The 18,987-nt window shown below is 48.5% G+C and overlaps 1 protein-coding gene across 2 annotated transcripts; it reads left to right on the plus strand.

Annotated features, from left to right (window-relative positions):
• Positions 1-7,239: 7,239 nt before the first annotated feature.
• On the plus strand, positions 7,240-18,646 carry PCMTD2 (protein-L-isoaspartate (D-aspartate) O-methyltransferase domain containing 2; the record flags this gene model as incomplete). 2 transcript variants are annotated; one of them, XM_079719992.1, is made up of 5 exons in its annotated part: positions 7,240-7,546; positions 12,099-12,201; positions 13,579-13,750; positions 15,492-15,615; positions 18,267-18,646. In XM_079719992.1, the coding sequence occupies 5 exons, from the start codon at positions 7,240-7,242 to the stop codon at positions 18,644-18,646; spliced, it is 1,086 nt and encodes a 361-aa protein (XP_079576118.1). The 2 variants fall into 2 exon arrangements, with proteins under 2 accessions (XP_079576118.1, XP_079576119.1); XM_079719993.1 differs by having other exon boundaries at positions 15,573-15,615.
• Between the last annotated feature and the right edge of the window lie 341 nt (positions 18,647-18,987).

Raw genomic sequence — 18,987 nt, forward strand, 5'->3', positions numbered from 1 at the left:
TGTGGCCTCTAGCTGCCTTCGCTTCCCTGAATTCTCAGTTTTATCTCCTTGACTCAGGGAGTCCTTCTGGCTCTGCTTGGGTTCCCTTTCTCTGCACTGCAGCCTGGAGATTCTCACAGTGGTAAGATGGGGGCAATTGCAGGGCTCAGCCCATTGGTTCTTCATCTCTCAGGAGTCACTGAGCTTTGTTGCACAATGTTTAGTGTCCCGAGAACTGTTGCATCACGTATTTTGTCCATTTCTTTGTTGTTTCACGAATGGGGGCAAGTCCAACTCCTGTCACTGCATCTTGGTAAGAGCTTCAGAGTTTCTTAGTACAGAGTTTCAGTTTGGAATTATGAAAAAATTCTGGAGATCGATAGTGGTGATGGTTGCACAACAATTAGAATGTACTTGATGCCACTGAACTGTTCACTTAAAAATGGTTAAAATGGTAAATTTTATGTTATCTACATCTTACCACACACAAAAAAAACCACCTTAAAAAAAAAGGGCGACCTGAACAAAGAGCCTCGGGGATGCTCCTGCCTCAGGCCGATGCGTGACCACCCCTGTGCCTGCGGACCCCTCCTCCAGACACATCAACCATGAGTGGCCCACACATCACCCAACCCAAGCCTACAGCTTTCAGTGAGCTTTCCCAATACCCGTTAGAGGCACCCCACAGCTCCCCATGGTGTGCCCCCCACTCCCTGGGACAAGGAATAATCCAAGCTCACCCAACTACAGTGTGTCTGGTGGCCTTGGCAGGGCACTGACATCTCTTTTACAGACGGACACATTCTGCATGGGCTGGATGCTGTCAGGAAGCAGGGGCGTCTAAATGAGTGATACCTGTGACGGGCAGGGCAGAGGGAGGCTCAGCCATGCTGAGGCAGGAGCAGGCCTCACTGCTGTCGGCCGGGAGAGGGCACGCTGGTGGCACAGAGACCTGGTTTTGGCTTCTGCCTGGACACAGTTATGATGTGGTGTTTGTCACACTGCAGCGCTTCTGCCAGATGTCTGTGTCCAGCAGGACAACCTTGCTGTGGGCCCAGGCCGACTCCCATCGTCAGGACCGCTCTTCTCCTTGTAGGAGAGCACGCTAATACCTATGCCAAGGAAATAATCTCTGTAAAGTGCTTAGCATGATGCTCTACAAAGACCAATACTGATGGTATGTTGTCTATTATTTATATCAGGAAGACCAGTCGGCACAGCAGAGGGAGGGGTGGTGAGATGCGAGGCTACAGCCTGGCCCCACAGAGATGAGGGAAGCAAGGCCAAGGCAGGGTGGGGTGGATGGAGGGCCTATACCCTCACAGCAGGGAGAGGGTCAAGGATGGCTCCAGGGCCTCTGTAATTTGAAACAGCCACAGACTATCACAGGCAATCAGGTAGGAAGGGCTCTGAGAGCCAGTGTGACCGTCACCAGGTTGGCGGCAACCACAGGGCCACTGATTCGGGGCTGTGGACCACCAAGAGAAGCAAGCCTTCCCTGGAACATGGAAAGTGGTGACAACCATGCCCCCAAGTGGAGCTCAAGTCTGGCGAGGAATGTGGGGGCAGGAGGGACCCAGGCAGCAATGCTTGCAGCTGTTAAATATAAGGGCTCCCTTATAGGACTGTGTCTAAAGAAAGGGCTCTGCTGCTAAAGACTCAGTTGGAAAACCTATGTGAGGTTTGGGCTGAGCAAAAGGAGGTTCGGGCAGATTTCACAAAGTTTACTGGGTAGGCCGGGCAGGTGGCCCACAAGGGACGTGTGGCATCGGGGCAGAAGGCCCCCCCGCGTCGGTGGGCGGCTGGGGAGGTAACACCGAGGCAGGCCACTTCTGAGACGCCGAATGACCCTGACTGATGCCCCAACAACTCTCACAGGAAGGGCTGATCAGGAGGCGGCGTGGGAGGCGGCGGTGAAGCCAGCGAGGGTGGGTGTGCAAGTCGGGGCTGCGTGGAGCCCTCGCAGGGGTGGGCATGGTAGGGGCTCCTGCCCACTTCAGCTCTCCCTGGCCTGCAGCCATTGCACCCTCTCTTGGCACAGCTGGATCCTTCTGGTCCTGCAGATCTTCGCCTGAACGTCCCTTCCGTGTCATCCAAGCAGCAGCAGCCGCCGCTGCCGCCAGTTACTGTCCATCCCCTGTGTTTTCATTTCTTCCTCACCGGTCGGTCCCCTCCTGGAAGGTCACTTCCAAGGAGTGAGCCCTGCCTGTCGTGGTCACAGCTGAGTCCTGGCTCGCGGTGGGGCGCGGAAGAGATAACGCTCACCTGCGGCTGCCCTTTGACTTCCGCCTCCCAGCGGAGCGCATGGTCGGCCGGGACGTCTGGATGGGGCCCACCGCTGCGCCGTTGCCCCTTTAAGCGCTGGGCCCGGGCGCACGCGCAGTAGGGCGTTCGGGCGCGCAGGCGCAGTGGGGCGGTGGATGTTTACGGCGGCGGAGGTCGGGGCTGCGTAGTGGGAGGCGGACTGGCGAGGGGCGCCAGAAGAGCTGCAGGTGCGGCCCAGCGGCCGATCCCGCGGGCCCGCCGAGCCAGGAGGTACTGAGCCGCCGCCGCCGCCGCCCTCGGCCCGGTCTGTAGCGGGGTATGGGGGGCGGTGCGGCCCCTCGTCCCCCTCCCCCTCTCTCCTTCCTCTCCACCCCTCCCCTTCCCCTCGTCCCGGGCTCCCGGACCCTCCCCCAGGGCCGCCCTCTCCTCTCCGCGTCTTCCTGTCCTCTTCCGCTGTCCCCTCGTTCCCCACCCCCCAAGCATAAACACCTCTCCGCGTCCCAGGCGTCTCCCGTCCCCGCTCCCCCCTCCCCGGGGGTCCGCCCGTCAGTGTTCCGGGGGTTCCCGAGGTCTCTCCAGGTGCGCATTGCTTACATCCCTTGGGTTGACTTAACTCTCCAGACGCGTAGCTCGTCCCTAACTTACTAAGTAGGAAACATTTGCAATTAGCACGGCAAGTGGAGAGTTACCAAGATTTGAGACAGGTTGTACCTTTTCAGAAGGTGATAGAGTCTGTTAAGGAAGTATTGGCCCTTCAAGCCTTGGGGACTTAGCTTCAGGCAAGACCTGAAAGAGGCGTTCGGTTGGGAAAGGAGAGCTCGCCGGGCTTTGGGGCGTGTGTTTTGTTTGTGTTTGCGAGGGCCTGTGTCTCCCAAGTTGATGTTTGCACATCAGAGAAGTCTTTTATCTCCCCCCTTTGCTCATGTGCCTGTCAACGTTTTCTTCGTTCTTTTTGGCCAAGGAGGGGCTGAAGTGAACAACTGCATTCTCAGTGTTGGGTAGACCGGCAGGTTCCTGTATAAACAAGTCCGAACTTGTGGCTCTGCCGGGGGGGAAATAGAGCCATACGCTAGGGTGGGAGGGGCCCTTGGAGACGGTGGGTTTCGGCTCCTGAGACCAGCGCCTGGGCCCCCTCCCTGTTGGTACTTGGCGCGGGACGTCCCTGGCGGGGAGAGACTCCTCGTTCTGACAACGTGTCAGTATTTTCAGTTCCAGTTTTAGAAAGCTTTTTTTGGTGTGTTTAGTAGAAATTATCTCCATCCAACACGTGTTCCACTGGCCTGGCTTTTATCAGGCTCATGTATAGTGTGTATATGGCAGCCTTTCAAGTATTTGGGAAAAAAAGTCCCTCTGCATTCCTTGTAAGAGTTTTGGTTTTCAAAATGAAAAAGTCTCCCTTTCTTCCATTATGCCTGCGGCAGGAGGTGTGGTTTTGGTTCCTTCTCCCCAACTCATCTTCCAGCTGAATTACTTTGTCCGTGTTGCCCTTAATAAGTAGCCTGATAAACGCAGCGTCGACTTGAATCTTGGCCCCGGGTATCAGAGCTTCATGCTCTGTTAGCCTGGCCACTGTCACAGCCTCCTCCATTGTCCACCTGAGACCTTCCGATGCCTCCTCCTGCTCAGCCGTCTCCTCCCTGTGCCCTTAACGGCTGGTTTTGAAAGAAGCAGCATTAGAGGAAGGCTTTCTTGGGTGGTGCCCGGTTACTGCGGAGCGGTGAATTCAGGGTTGCAAAGTAGAGTCGAGTGCAGCATCCGAAAAATGACTTGCCATTACTTTGAAAAATTGAATTTGAGTGGCTTGTAGGTCCAGATTTGGTTTGGCAAGGACATCTCTTAACCTGTTGTTGGTGTTTTTGGTGGCGTTAGGACTGATCACATTCATGGTCAGTAATAAGCAGGGATTGTTTGCAGTGTGGGGGAGGGTTAGATTGCCCGGGAGAGTTAATAGTAAATATCAGATCCTACAGGTTATCCCGTGCAGCCTACCAGTGGCAGCAGATAGGGTTACCACACAGTTATTTAGTCTGTCATTTTGGAGAGAGATGACCAGTGTGTTCATTGACAAAGAGTTTTGCTCCCTTGAGAACTGTTTAAAGCTGTATTTGGTGTGGGGTAGAGAATATAGGCCCGGGGTTGAATGGCAGCCCTGTCCTTTCACACTGGTGTGTCATCATGAGCGGAGTGACTTCTCAGTCCCAATATGCCTGATAATGTTGTAAAGCCAAGATGAGGTCGTGACTGGCAGGTGGTGCCTGTAAAAAGGTTGCAGTTAGTTGCTAGTTTTACTAAAAAGCTAGCCTTTGCACGTGGAATAAACTTTCAAAGTGAGGCAAAGTTGAAAATAAGGGATAAATACTTGGTAGACAATGAAACACACCCAACATATACTTCGTGTTTGCTTTCTGAGGATAGAACATTATACTTTGCAGGCTTCTGGGTGAAGAGGTGGCTTTCAGATCCACCCTGGAGGATGTGTGGGTGCCAGACATTTCCCTAAAGCAAGCAAACATGACTCAACTTTTAACTAGTGACCCAAATTTTAAGATGACTGTCCAAGACTAGGGGTAAAGGCTTTAGCCTCAGAACTAAGTGGCTCATCCAGGATTAAACTTGACCTCATTAGCACCTTATCCCATCTGGCTAAGTTAACTGGCCGTGGACTGTAACCAGCAAGGTCTCTGAAACAGTTTAAAATGGGGGTGAGAATCTAATAATTGGAAGATCCTAGTGATTTGGAAGTCTGATATTCAGCTCTAAAATCTTTATTTTATGTATTTTTTATTTTTTAAATTAAATAAAAATTTTTTATTTATGGCTGCGTTGGGTCTTCGTTGCTGCGTGTGGGCTTTCTCTAGTTGAGGCGAGTGGGGACTACTCTTCGTTGTGGTGCACGGGCTTCTCATTGCGGTGGCTTCTCTTGTTGTGGAGCATGGGCCCTAGGGCATGCGGGCTTCAGTAGTTGCAGCATATGGGCTCACTAGTTGTGGCGCGCAGGCTCGGTAGTTGCTTAGTTGCTCTGTGTCATGTGGGATCTTCCTGGCTCAGGGCTCGAACCCACATCCCCTGCGTTGGCAGGCAGATTCTTAATCACTGTGCCACCAGGGAAGTCTTCAGCTCTAAAATCTTGCCGATGAACATGAACTGTTCCAGCCATAAAATAGAAGAGCGTTTGTATTAAAAGTCCCACCTTTCACACATTTTGTGTCCTTGTGAGAAGCTGAAGATTAATCTGTGTGGTCGGTGGCTTTCATTCCTGGGGAAATCTCTCCCACCGCAATTGCCAGTTTTGTGTGTGGGGTGTGTGTGTTTGGAACTCTTAGTTGTGGCATGCAGACTCTTAGTTGTGGCATGTATGTGGGATCCAGTTCCCCGACCAGGGATCAAATCTGGGCCCCCTGCGTTGGGAGCGCAGAGTCTTACCCGCTGGACCACCGGCAAGTCAGTGCTGTTTTCTTTTTTCCCAGCAATTTATAGCAAATGTTTTGTAAACATTACCATTTTATTTGAAGTAAAAGTCCCTAGGGTAAGTATAAAATTGGAGTTGTTTAGGAAGAGTAAAACCTCTACAGGTGAAGGAGCATTTTCCCTGTGAACTAGAGGAGGGTACGCGGTGTTTTGGTAGCCGGCTCAGAGGGGAGCACATGCTGTTACTTTGTCTTCTTGAAGGCCGTTGGGAGGAGAGCGGAAATGTACTTTCCGATGTTGACGAGCTGGAAAGGTTGTGTAGTAGGCATTTCGAGGAGTTGAGGGAGTTCTAGTAGCAGCTTCTCTTGCTCTGAAGCTGTAGCCTTGAGACGGCTGCTGTGTTTGTTACAGTGAGGTGTTTGTCACAATATGTTTCTTGGGGAAGAGGGTTTTGTGGATGTTGTTTTTGCCTGAATTTGTACATCAGAACGTCCAAATCAGAGATTGAATGGATTGCTTGACTTGATGTTTATGCGTATGTGGGATGTGGAGTTGCTAGATAAAATATAAGACAGCAGTTAAATTTGAATGTCAAATGAACAATGAATAACTTTTTATTATTTGTTGACCTGAATTAAAAAAATTTTTTTTTGCTTTTGAAGATTTATGTACAAAAAAAAAAAAGGATCTACAGCACTTGAAATATTCAAAGAGGTTGATACTAGAATGATTTTCTAGTCGACATATCTGCTCCCTTTTTATGTTTACATTCAATGATTTTTCCATATGTGGATATATACCTGTTAAGATAGATACATGTTCAGGATTTCCATGGTGGTCCAGTGGTAAAGAATCCGCCTTACAATGCAAGGGACGCAGGTTTGATCCCTGGTCGGGGAACTAAGATCCCACATGCAGCGGGGCAACTAAGCCCGGTACCATAACCACTGAGTTCGTGTGCCTCAACTAGAGAGCCTGAGTGCTGCAAACTACAGAGCCCACTTGCCCTGGAGCCTGCGCGCCACAACTAGAGAGAGAAAACCCACATGCCACAACTAGAGAGAAGCCTGCATGCCGCAATGAAAGAGCCTGCATGCAGCACTAAGACCCGACCAAAAAAAAAAAACAAAAAAAATCTTAAAAAAAAAAGAGATAGGTGTATATTCAAGATGATTTTAATCCTAAATGCTTGACTTTCTAGAATGATGACTTTTAGTAAAGTTTTGAATTCATGCTTTAGTGATGTTTTTAAGTTGTCAACTATGTTTTAGGGATTGCATGTTCATTTGTATTCAGTCGATACTATAAATTACAAACTTATTTTTGGATGGATATAATTGAATTTCAAATGTAACTTTTTTTTTTGAATCTGGCCTTCTTGGGAGTGGAGGGGGACGGGGTGGGGTGGAGGGGGATGGGGTGGGGGGGTGGGTGTTGAATAAATGTATTCCATCTGTGTTACTTTCAGAATTCAGAATCTGGAATTGGTAAGTGTTTAGAACTTCTGTCGCTCTGCCCTAACCTTTAGTACGAATTGCTCTTTTGAACATTTTAAAACGGCAGCTTTCCGTAAACGTGGTCTCGAAGATGGGAGGCGCCGTGAGTGCTGGTGAGGACAACGACGAGCTGATAGACAATTTGAAGGAGGCGCAGTACATCCGCTCTGAACTGGTGGAGCAGGCCTTCCGAGCTATCGACCGCGCAGACTATTACCTCGAAGAGTTTAAGGAGAACGCCTATAAAGACTTGGCGTGGAAGCACGGTAACATCCACCTCTCCGCTCCGTGCATCTACTCAGAGGTGATGGAGGCCCTGGACCTGCAGCCTGGCCTTTCCTTCCTGAACCTGGGCAGCGGCACTGGCTACCTCAGCTCCATGGTGGGGCTCATCCTCGGTGAGTCTGGCCCTGTCCCACGTGTCGGAGGGAGAGCCTGCCGGCAGCGTGTCCTTTTGTGGGGACCGAGTTGTAACTGCTCTCGGCCTTCCCAGCCGTCGTGGTGTCCGCACAGTCCCTGGGTGGGGGGGTGATTGGATTAATCGAGAAATCCCCATAAGGAATAGAAGGGTCCTTCTGCAGCTTTCCTGTCCCCCCAACCTGCGCCTCCAACATCTGATCGGCACACCCTCCTTTTGGACAACAGAGGACCTAGAGATCGTATAAATCTGGACCTCATGGTCATTTCTCGATTAATCCAGTCACTCAGCCCGCCCTGTCATGGTCTCTAAACTGGGAATAGTTAACTTTAAAGTCCCCTGGAAGTTAAAGTTCTTCCAAGCACTTTTTGTTTTAATACTAAAAAAGTTAATACTTGTAAGTTGTTTATTTTAAATATATTTCAGGGATGGGAAGGATTTCACAAGTTATCTCATTTGAAGCCATTTAGCCTGTTTTCCCAGGTTTGCTAAATATCAGAGCTTTCAGCTTAAGTATCTTAACATCATTACTAGGTCAGTATAAGATTCCAAATATTGGCGATTTCAAGTAATAACGGCTTTAAATTCATATTTAAATCATTAGCGGTCCATCACAAGATTGTTTCTTTGTGGCTGATATAGGCACTTAAGAAAATCTTAGCAGTAACAGTTGCTTTTTGTGGATATGGAATGAAACTTTTGGTTTCTTTATAAGTTCATATACTTTAGAATTTGCTGAAGTTTTGAGATTCTGATCATCTGACTTTAGGCTATAAATTGCTACCCTCAGATTATTAAATGGGAATTTTTTTTTAAGCTAAATGCTTTTTGAATTTAACTTGTCTTGGATTGAAACTGCTTTGCAAAGGGAGCCTGGGTTGTTCATCATTCTGGAATTAATGAATTGTAATTCCCTCTGGTGGAGCTGAAAAATTGGAGGAGCTAAGGATAAGGTGGTCAGGATATCAAACTGATTAGATTAGAAATGCTATTGAAAAGAAATGAAATGCTCAGGAAAAGATGACTTAAAGTAAACCTCAGCTGCCCTGCTGCACTTGATGTTGTGTAGAAGTTATAAAGAAATGGCTTACAGTTGATGTTGTTGTTTGTCTTTTCTGAATCCCCTCTTTCTTGGGAATTTCACTAGATACTAGGGGAGGAGAGTTCTGAAGGAAGGAAAGCTGTGTTTTCGGCTGCAGTGGACACTGCGTGCTGCTTTGATATATTTGAAGGAGGTAACTTGAGAGTTTGCATTCACGGGTAGACATCTTGGATCTGCAGGGAGAAAGCTGCGCGCACTGGACTGTGTTCACTGTCTGGATGCTGTGTGTCCTGGGCCTCCCTGTCTGGTTCATTCAGCCGTGACGGTGCTTCGTGCAGATCACTGCAGAGGTGAAAACCTTGCTGGCCTCCCCGTGCCTGCAGATGTGAGGCTTGGAGTGTTTCGTCTGACTTAGGGGCTCTTATTCTCTGACCGCAGCCTTTCTGCCCGGCTCTGAACCGTGTCCCCTTTCTGCCACATTCCTGTGCTCATTCTGTGGCTCCACCCCTTTGCTGAGGGCGCTCCCTTCTTGAGGTCCCAGCTGGCGGTGGGGAGGATGCAGCACTTGTCAGCTTAACCTGAAAGTGTCGTGTGATGTCGTGTGCTGCTCTGCTTGGGGGCCTTGTGGGACTAGTTTCCGTGTTGTGTCTTTGGTGCCACCGTCCTGACCGCCTCCTGCACTCCCTCCGCTTTTAGTTCTCTTTTTATTGGGGTGGGTCAGGGGATATGTGTTTTTAGTCTGGTGTGAAGCTTCTTGGGAATAGGAGGTGTGTCCTCAATAAGTGTCTAACAAAGGTGAGGGGCTAATGAGAACATGATGAATGGGGAAAAAAAGCAAGCTTTCTTGGTCTCTGGCAAGTGACCAAGAGAGCAGTGGGGATGGAAACGGAATAATGTGGATGTGATATAAATACTGGAAATGTGACTTCTCAAGTAGGCTGTGTTTTTGCTTTTTATAACTATGTTTAATTTTTTTTTAATGATATTTTATTTATTTATTTTATTTATTTATTTTTGGCTGCGTTGGGTCTTGGCTGTGGGGGGGCTTTCTCTAGTTGCGGCGAGCGAGGGCTACTTTTGTTGCGGTGTGCAGACTTCTCATTGTGGCGGCTTCTCTTGTTGCAGAGCGTGGGCTCTAGGTGAGTGGACTTCAGTGGGTGTGGCACGCAGGCTCAGTAGTTGTGGCTCGTGGGCTCCAGAGCACAGGCTCAGCAGTTGTGGCGCATGGACTTAGTTGCTCTGCAGTATGTGGGATCTTCCTGGACCAGGGCTCGAACCTGTGTCCCCTGCATCGGCAGGCGGATTCTTAACCACTGAGCCACCAAGGACGCCTGTAGGCTGTGTTTTGATGAGAGAATGTTTTAGCAGCGGCTCTGTACATGACAGGTGTTGAGAAAGGAGAGCATGTGAGTCATCCAGCAGAGGCAGGGAGGCCTGGGCCTGGGGCCAGGCTGCTGCACCAGGAAGGGGCCAGATGAACCAAGTGGCAGAATGCAAAGCTGTGGGTGCACAGATGGTTGCATTTACCAGTATTTCTGTTGGACTGTAGGGTTGAATGCTGCCCTGTGACTTTATATGTATGTCTTTTATTTATTTTTTTTATAAGATTGTTTTGATGTGGACCATTTTTTAAAGTCTTTATTGAACTTGTTACGGAATTGCTTCTGTTTTATGTTTTGGTTTCTTGGCCATGAGGCGTGTGGGATCTTAGCTCCCCAACTAGGGATCGAACCTGCACCCCCTGCATTGGAAGGCGAAGTCTTAACCACTGGACTGCCAGGGAAGTCCCTGTATGTCTTTTAAATAAAGCCCTACGTGCCCTGTTTATTTTCACATGATTTTTTTAAATTGAGGTATAACTTACCCGTAGTAAAGTAACAAGTGTGAAGCGTGGAACTTGGTGAGTTTTTACATCCACCTCCATGTAACCATCACCCAGAACAAGATGCAGAGTCGAGTCTGTGCCCCAGAGTTTCTCATGGCCACCGCCCCGTAGCAGGACCCCACCCCTCCAGAAGGGGGAGGATGCTCACCTCCATCACACAGATGAGCGTTACCTGTTTTGACCTTCATACAAGTGTTTTTATTTTAATTTAATTTAATTTTTTTTATTTTTTAATTTCTTTTTTGCATGTTTTTTAAAATTTATTTTTGACTGCATTGTGTCTTCACCACTGTGCGAGGGCCCTCTCCAGCTGCAGTGAGCGGGGGCCACTCCTCGTTGCGGTGCGCGGGCCTCTCACTGCGGTGGCCTGTCCTGCTGCGGAGCACGGGCTCCAGGCGTGCGGGCCCCAGCAGTTGCGGCAAGTGGGCTCAGCACCTGTGGCTTGCGGGCTCCAGGGCGCAGGCTCAGCAGCCGTGGCTTACGGGCCCAGCTGCTCCGCGGCATGTGGGATCCTCCCGGACCAGGGCTCGAACCCGTGTACCCTGCACTGGCAGGCAGACTCCCAACCACTGCGCCACCAGGGAAGCCCTATTTTTATTTTTTATTTAAAAAATTTTTTGGCTGCATTGGGTCTTCGTTGCTGCATGTGGCTTTCTCTAGTTGTGGTGAGCGGGGGCTACTCTTCATTGCGGTGCGTGGGCTTCTCTTGTTGCGGAGCACGGGCTCTAGGCGCATGGGCTTCAGTAGTTGTGGCACGCGGGCTCAGTAGTTGTGGCTCACGGCCTCTAGAGCACAGGCTCAGTAGTTGTGGCGCACGGGCTTAGTTGCTCCGTGGCATGTGGGACCTTCCCGGACCGGGGCACGAACCCGTGTCCCCTGCATCGGCAGGCGGACTCTCAACCACTGCGGCACCAGGGAAGCCCGGCAGGTGGATTCTTAACCACTGCACCACCAGGGAAGTCCGACCTTCATGCAAATGGATTCTTACAACACAGAGATTTAACGAAGCTGTTTGTGTCAATAGTTCTCACCGAGATTTAACCCAGGGGCATTTGTATGTGGAGGAAGCAGTTTCATCACGTGGGCTCCTGACTCTTCTCACAGCTTTATTTCCAGTTACTGATAAATTTCTTTTGGTTAAAAAAAGCTTCATTTTGATTTTGGAATTATAGTTTTATTTTGATGATGATTTAAACCTATTTTGTGAGAATTAAACACCACATCTGAGTGTTTGGGGAGCCCTTTGATGGAAAACAGGCCCGTGTCCACTTTCATTTGCAAATACATGTTTCTTCTTTAATTCATTCGTGGCACTTTGAACTCCTGGTTACAGGCCTTGGCTTTTTTACATTTTCAAATGATTCCTTAGAAGCTTGAGGACAGGGAGGTCCAGGCTTCAGGAAGCTGTGAGAAAGAGTACTGATGATGTGGTGAGCAGAGGCCAGCCTGCATATTTAAATATTGGGTTGGGTGATTTAGGCCCAGTAACGTGTATTTCTGTAATTATACATGCCAAATCAAATGTGTTGTAGCCTATGAAACAGAAATAAAGAGTAGGGGTTCTCGCCCTAATTCTACATGTTTTCTTATCCTGAAACCGTTTAGGTCCTTTTGGTGTGAACCACGGGGTGGAACTCCATTCAGATGTGACAGAGTATGCAAAGCAGAAGCTGGACTTTTTCATCAGGACAAGTGACAGCTTCGACAAGTAAGATCAAATCTGTCCATGGTTCTGGGTGTCAGTTATAACTTAAACTTTGGATTAAATGGAAAGAAATCAGTTTATTACTGTTCGTGTTCCAGGAAACATGATTGAACTGTGGCAGGAGAGTCGGGGATATGTGTGTATCTGTTCTAATTATTCTTAAAATATTTTGTGTTTTTAAGGGCCTTATGTTTTTAATTTATTTATTAATTTTTATTTTCGTTACAAATTTATTTATTTATTTATTTATGGCTACGTTGGGTCTTCGTTGCTGTGTGCGGGCTTTCTCTAGTTGCGGCGAGCAGGGGCTACTCTTCGTTGCGGTGCATGGGCTTCTCACTGTGGTGGCTTGTTGTGGAGCACGGGCTCTAGGTGCACGACTTCAGAAGGTGTGGCACGTGGGCTCAGAAGTTGTGGCACATGGGCTCAGTAGTTGTGGCTCACGGGCTTTAGAGCGCAGGCTCAGTAGTTGTGGTGCACGGGCTTAGTTGCTCCGCGGCATGTGGGATCTTCCCAGACCAGGGCTCGAACCCGTGTCCCCTGCATTGGCAGACGAATTCTTAACCACTGTGCCACCAGGGCAGTCCAGGTTTTTTAATTATGATACCTGAAAGTAATTTCTCACCAGTATAAGAGAACAAATAGAATGTTCATTTTTCCCAATTTTCGTGTTTCCAGTAGAGACAACATTTTATCGCCTACTTGTTTGTAAAATGGAATTGTTGCATTTATCTTTATTTTTTTATTTTAAATTTATTTATTGATTTTGGCCGTGTAGGCTTTCTGGTTGCGGCGTGCGGGCTTCTCTAGTTGTGGTGCGTGGGCTTAGTTGCAGTATGTGGGACCTTAGTTCCCTGACCAGGGATCAAACCCGGGTCCCCTGCGTTGGGAGCACAGAATCTTAACCACTGGACCACCAGGGAGGTCCCACATTTGTTTTTAAATGGCACCATGTAGCTAGCTCTTGCATTTTAAAGCAAAGCATTAAAGTTCATATTTTAGGGAGTAAAAATTTTAGAAAAACCAAATATAATTTTCCCTCTTTTTACTCGGTTAGTAGATCTTGAATAAGATAATAAAGATAGAAGATAATAAAATAAGATAATAACAATAGCCAATAGTGATGCTTGGAGCTTGGCTGATTGAAGCTTGGATTGCACTTACGATACTGACTTTCATAATATTTGGTTTGGAATTTCTAGCGTTCTGATTATTACTCGCGTAATTCTTTCTGAAGTCTGGCGTCCAGCTTCTGCCTCTGATTTTGCTGTGTTGCTGTGGGATTGTGCGATGAAAACATACCCGTGTTTAGTGTAGATTTGCCATGTAGGCTTGTTCTAAGGTGACATATTGAGTTGTGGAAAACATTGTTTGCTTCAGGTTTGACTTCTGCGAGCCGTCCTTCGTCACCGGCAATTGCCTGGAGATCTCTCCAGGCTGCTCTCAGTATGACCGGGTGTACTGCGGGGCAGGCGTGCAGAAGCAGCACGAGGGGTACATGAAGAGCCTCCTCAAAGTCGGGGGCGTCCTGGTCATGCCGCTGGAAGAGAAGGTCAGGTCCCCGTGTAACCCACGGTTTTGCACACTTAGCTGCCTGCCAAGGTCGGTTCCGGGGAGCTGACGTGCGCTCTCCTTCCTAGCTCTTGTAACAATGCCCTCCATCTCACCAATGAGGAGACAGGCCGTAGAGGCAGCCAGGGCGGGGCAGGTCCTGACTCAGGCGGGCATCCCAGAGCCTGCACTGCAAGGCTGACCTGCCGCCCTCTCTCTCCTCCTCCTCTTTTCGGTCCTCTCCCCGTCCTCCCCCCGCCCCCTAAAAGCTATTCTTTTATGCTTTTGCTCATATTGGAATTACTGTACACATAAAAAAAATTATTAGAGTAATTCTATTTTGGTAGCTAGTCTAATTGTTAAATTCCATGGTGGAGGGTACTTTACAGAATCCCTTGCCGAGTGGGAATCTTGTCCAGGTCTACTTGGCTATGCATGTTTCTGTATGTTTTAGATACTGTGTTTCTTTGGAAAAACAGATTGCAATAAATGAGCAACCTATCCGTCACAAACAACGAGGAAAAACAGAAATGATAAATGTTAGGAGATTGTGCGTTTTGGTGAAATTTTCTTCGGTTTTAAAATATTAGCATTAAATTCATTTTGTTTGAAAAGTAATTATTTATTTTAGAAAATCCAGAAGATATGAACATTAAGAAAAACTATTCACAGTCCCTCATGACTGTTAGCATGTGATTCTTGTAGCACTCTCCTCTTAGTTTGTATCCTTTCAGAAAGGTTATTGTACACTAAGGTGTTGTAGTTAATATGTGAATATAATTTTAAGTTACTTAATATTCCACATCATCATTTTTTAGTGCTTATGTGGTAGCCAGTTGAACCATTGACCAGTTAATTATCTGGCTCCTATAATCAGACATTAGGTTGTATGTCGTTTTTATTGTTAGTTACTGTTATGTAAAGACTGTAGTGAATGTCCTTAATAAAAAATATACATATTCTTCAATATTTCAGTTTGTACCTGCAAAAGATAAGGGCTCTGTGTTTTTAAACTTCATAACAAAACCATTACCAACCTAAAAAAATTAATAGTAATTCCTTAATATCTTGAAATGTCCAGCTAGTGTTCAGGTTTTCCTGATTGTCTCAAAATCAGATTGAACAGCTTACTTGAATGAGACCCCATTTAGGGCTGTGCACTGCACTTGGTGGATTATCTCTTCAGTGTTGTTAATCTCTAAGTTTTCCTCCTTTCTTGCAATTTATTTGTTGAAGAAATCAGGCCATTTGCCTTAGAGAGGTTCCTGCTGCCGTTCAGTGGGGCAAGATGGTCTTTTTCCAGTTCCCACCCTCCAGAAACCACAGCCCAGGACTCCATCTAGGCTGGAGTATCGCAGCTGGTTGTGAGGGTCTCTAACGACTTGGACTTGAGAATCGCCCCATCTTCTTACGTTTCCCCCGCCACACGGACGTTTTTTGTAGAGTCCAAGGAGGCCGTCTCATCAGAATCCCCACATCCCTTCTCTGGTTGCTTCCTCTTGTTACCCGTTAACTTCTTTCCTTGTTATATATATTTTCTGTACTAGAAGCTTGAGTATATTTGCAAGAATATCATTACGTTATGTGTAATTCTTGTCACATCGCATTAGAGGCCCATATTGTCAGGTTTTTTCATTGTTAGTGTCTGTGTTTTTTTAGGTTGTGTACAGGAATGATTATATTTAAATAGACACTACCAGTAGTCAAATCTTTTGAATGTCCTCGTTTTGTCTTTGGGATAGTTGACTAAGATAACTCGGACTGGTCCTTCTGCCTGGGAAACAAAAAAGATTCTGGCTGTTTCTTTTGCTCCACTGATCCAGCCCTGCCAGTCAGAGTCAGGAAAATCAAGACTTGTCCAGTTACGTAAGTATGAAGATTCTTAATTACTTTTTAGATCTTTTTACTGTCGTTAGAATTTGAAGAGAAATAAAATTCATAAGAAACCTTTTAATGTTAAAGAACACTTTTCCACCCATTGAAGCCTTTAAAGTTTTACAAGTGATTTTTAAAAAAATCACTCAAAAAATTATAGTCTGCTTTTAGCCTATTTTGGATTATTTTAGGATGTTTGTGCTTGATATTCAAGGATGAAAAGGAACTCCCTAGAAAGAGAGAAAAGGGAAGAGAAGCATGAGCAGAGGCACACTGGCCGTGAGCTGGACGTCCCTGGTGTGTGGGGGATGTACGCCGGGGATGTCCAGGGTTAGGGTTAGGGTTAGCAGCCTTTGGCTGCTCTGTGTTATTTGAAGCCACGGGATGGTTGTCAAACCAAGGATTGACAGGCATAAGCGGAGAGGAGCTCGCCAGAGTGGGGGTCGTGGGAACATGAGGTGGGCAGGTGGGTTAGACCCAACTTTATCATGTAGGTGGTAGAGTCCGTCCCATGTTTTAAGTAGAAGATGTGGGGACTTCCCTGGTGGCACAGTGGTTAAGAATCCACCTGCCAATGCAGGGGACATGGGTTCGAGCCCTGGCCCGGGAAGATCCCACATGCCGCGGAGCAACTAAGCCCGTGCGCCACAACTACTGAGCCTGCGCTCTAGAGCCTGCGAGCCACAACTATTGAAGCTCACGTGCCCAGAGCCCATGCTCTGTAATAAGAGAAGACACCGCAGTGAGAATCCTGCGCACTGCAATGAAGAGTAGCCCCCGCTCGCCGCAACTAGAGAAAGCCCGCGCGCAGCAACGAAGACCCAACGCAGCCAAAAAATAAAAAACAACCCCCCCCCCAAAACACTCTAAATAGAAGATGTGGCACCTCCGTATTCTGGATTCCCTGGTGGTCAGGGGAGGGTGAATTTGTCAAATGTGTGCTCCCTGAAGATCCCACCGGAGTGGGTAGGCAGGCTTGCCCGCGGGCGGGGGCGGGCACCGCCTTCCAGAGCCCCTGCCGAGCTTCAGAAGGTGAGGCCACAGGTGGGATCTACGACAAGTGTCTTGATCATGCCTGGGTAAGAATCATGAAGACGTGGAGGGTACCCGAGATGCGGGTTTTGAGGCCAGGGCTTCAAAGCCAGCGTGGCAGAGTGAACAGTGTCGATGCTCGTCAGGGCTCCGGAAGTGCACTTGGAGTTTTGTCTCCCGGACCAGAGGCTCTTAGACGAGTAGAGTGACGTTGATGAGGGCAGTGAACATCGAGGCCGTGAGGATGCGGTTGTGTGCTGCACAGGGGATGGGGTCAGCTCTCGGATGGACGGGTGAGTGACCAGACTGCAGGCTGAGCTGGTCAGGAGGCCACTGGGATTTTCTGGGCAGGAGATAAAGACTGAAGCTGAGACACTGGGCTCTACAGTGGCAGGGACTCAGGAGGCGTGTAGGGCCTTTCTGAGGAAGGACGTGGGCCTGAGGTGGCTGCCATGTTATGGAGGCGGGGCTGCAGGAGGCCCTGACCCCAGCAGGACTGGGTTAGAGCCCGGGGAGCCTTTGGCTGCTCTGTGTTATTTGAAGCCATGGGATGGATGTCAAACCAAAGACTAACAGGCATAAGCGGAGAGGAGCCCGCCAGGCGGGGTGGAAGAGGAAGAGGCCAGGGGATGAGGTGGCCCCCACCGATGGCACCTCGGGGTGAGCTGGAGAGGCCAGAGCTGGCCCTTGGGAGGTCTGAGGAGGGGGCAACAGCAAGTGGGGTGGCGGGGGAGGAGTGCTGCCATGCGGCCGAGCAGGAGGCCATGTGGGGGTGTGAGGGGCGGGCGAGTGCAGGGCCCCCGTGTCCTGACAAAGGGGAGGAGGGTGCTGCAAGCCGGGGCGCCTCCAGGGCATTGGGCGCTGAGCAGGTTTTGCTCGGGCCTCTGTGATTCTGGTGAGAGACGTGGGCGACAGAGGAGTCCTCCGGATAGTTTGGGTGGTTATTTTTTTGGAGAAGTTAGGTTCAGGGGGGTAAGAAGTGATGCTGACTCTCAGTGTCAAGGCCCCTAATGATTCTCTTCCCCTCAGAGGAGCCGTTATATTGCTGTGTGTGTATTGCCTACACAGTGGCCTAAATTGAGCTTTAATTGCCAGATTTTATTTTTTCTTGATGTGCTTTGGGATTTTTGTTCTTAAAAATGTTTTGGAGCTGCTTTTTCTCTACTTAAATAAAAAAGGAACAAATTCTTAAATTTCTGAAATACTGTGAAAATATTAAAACAGATAAAAGAATTGTAGAGCCATGTGGTCACTGTATTTCCACTGGATGAGACAATGCATCACTGAACACGGCAAATAGGGAAATGAAGCCGGGTGTCAGAGAACCAAACGCTGTAACCCTGGTTCTTATTCTTCCATTGATTGATTAGCCAAGCAGCACCGCTTCCTTTTCTTATCTGATTTACAGGTCAGTGCATTTGAAAATATCTTTTGAAAAATACCATATGAATGCAAATTAGAGTATAATGAACATTTGCCTACAACACTGTCCTATTCTTGTAATGTGTTTGTAAGTACGCCAGTAAATGAAAATGTGGTTAGAATTTTCTCAGGTGTCTAGACCTTGTGGTGTCACGAGGCTGAGGCTGACGGTCTCGCTCTCTGCACAGCACCCCTGGCGGTTCGCAGCCTCCAGGACCTGGCGCGCATTGCCATCCGGGGCACCATTAAGAAGGTCATCCACCAGGAAGCTGTGAACAAAAACGGGAACGGACTGAAGAACACTCCCAGGTTTAAACGAAGGAGAGTTCGCCGCCGCCGAATGGAAACGATTGTCTTTTTGGACAAAGAGGTGTTTGCCAGTCGGATCTCCAACCCCTCTGATGACACCAGCTGCGGAGACCTGGAAGAGGAGCGGCAAGAAGAAGAGGTGACAACCCCGCCGGACGCCAAGCCAGAGCCCCCGGTGAACTTTCTGCGTGAGAAGGTCCTGAGCCTCCCTCTGCCAGATCCCCTGAAGTACTACCTGCTTTATTACAGAGAAAAGTGAGTCTGTGGTCCAGGGGAGGAGGCCAAGCCTTCCTGGAGGGCCGCCCGCAGCAGGTGCCCTGGAGAAGGAGTGGGCTCCCGCTCTGCGTCTCGTCTTCTCGTCTGTCCTTGACTGTCCTGGAGAGTTTTCATCCAGTCGTCTGATTTCTGTAAACACAGTCTGACAAACGTAAGGTGCAAGGGAGAATGTTGTCTCAAAAGGGTGAGAGTCTCCTGGAGGAGGGGTTGACTTCACACTCTCGGGAAATGCTGAGGTCTGCACGTGGAGGTGGCCTGGAGACCGTTTCTTACACGAGGTACACGTGTCTGCATCAGAAAGGAAAACTGAAGTTGAAATTAACT

The sequence above is a fragment of the Hyperoodon ampullatus genome (assembly GCF_949752795.1).
Source record: "Hyperoodon ampullatus genome assembly, chromosome: 14".
Lineage (NCBI taxonomy): Eukaryota > Metazoa > Chordata > Mammalia > Artiodactyla > Ziphiidae > Hyperoodon > Hyperoodon ampullatus.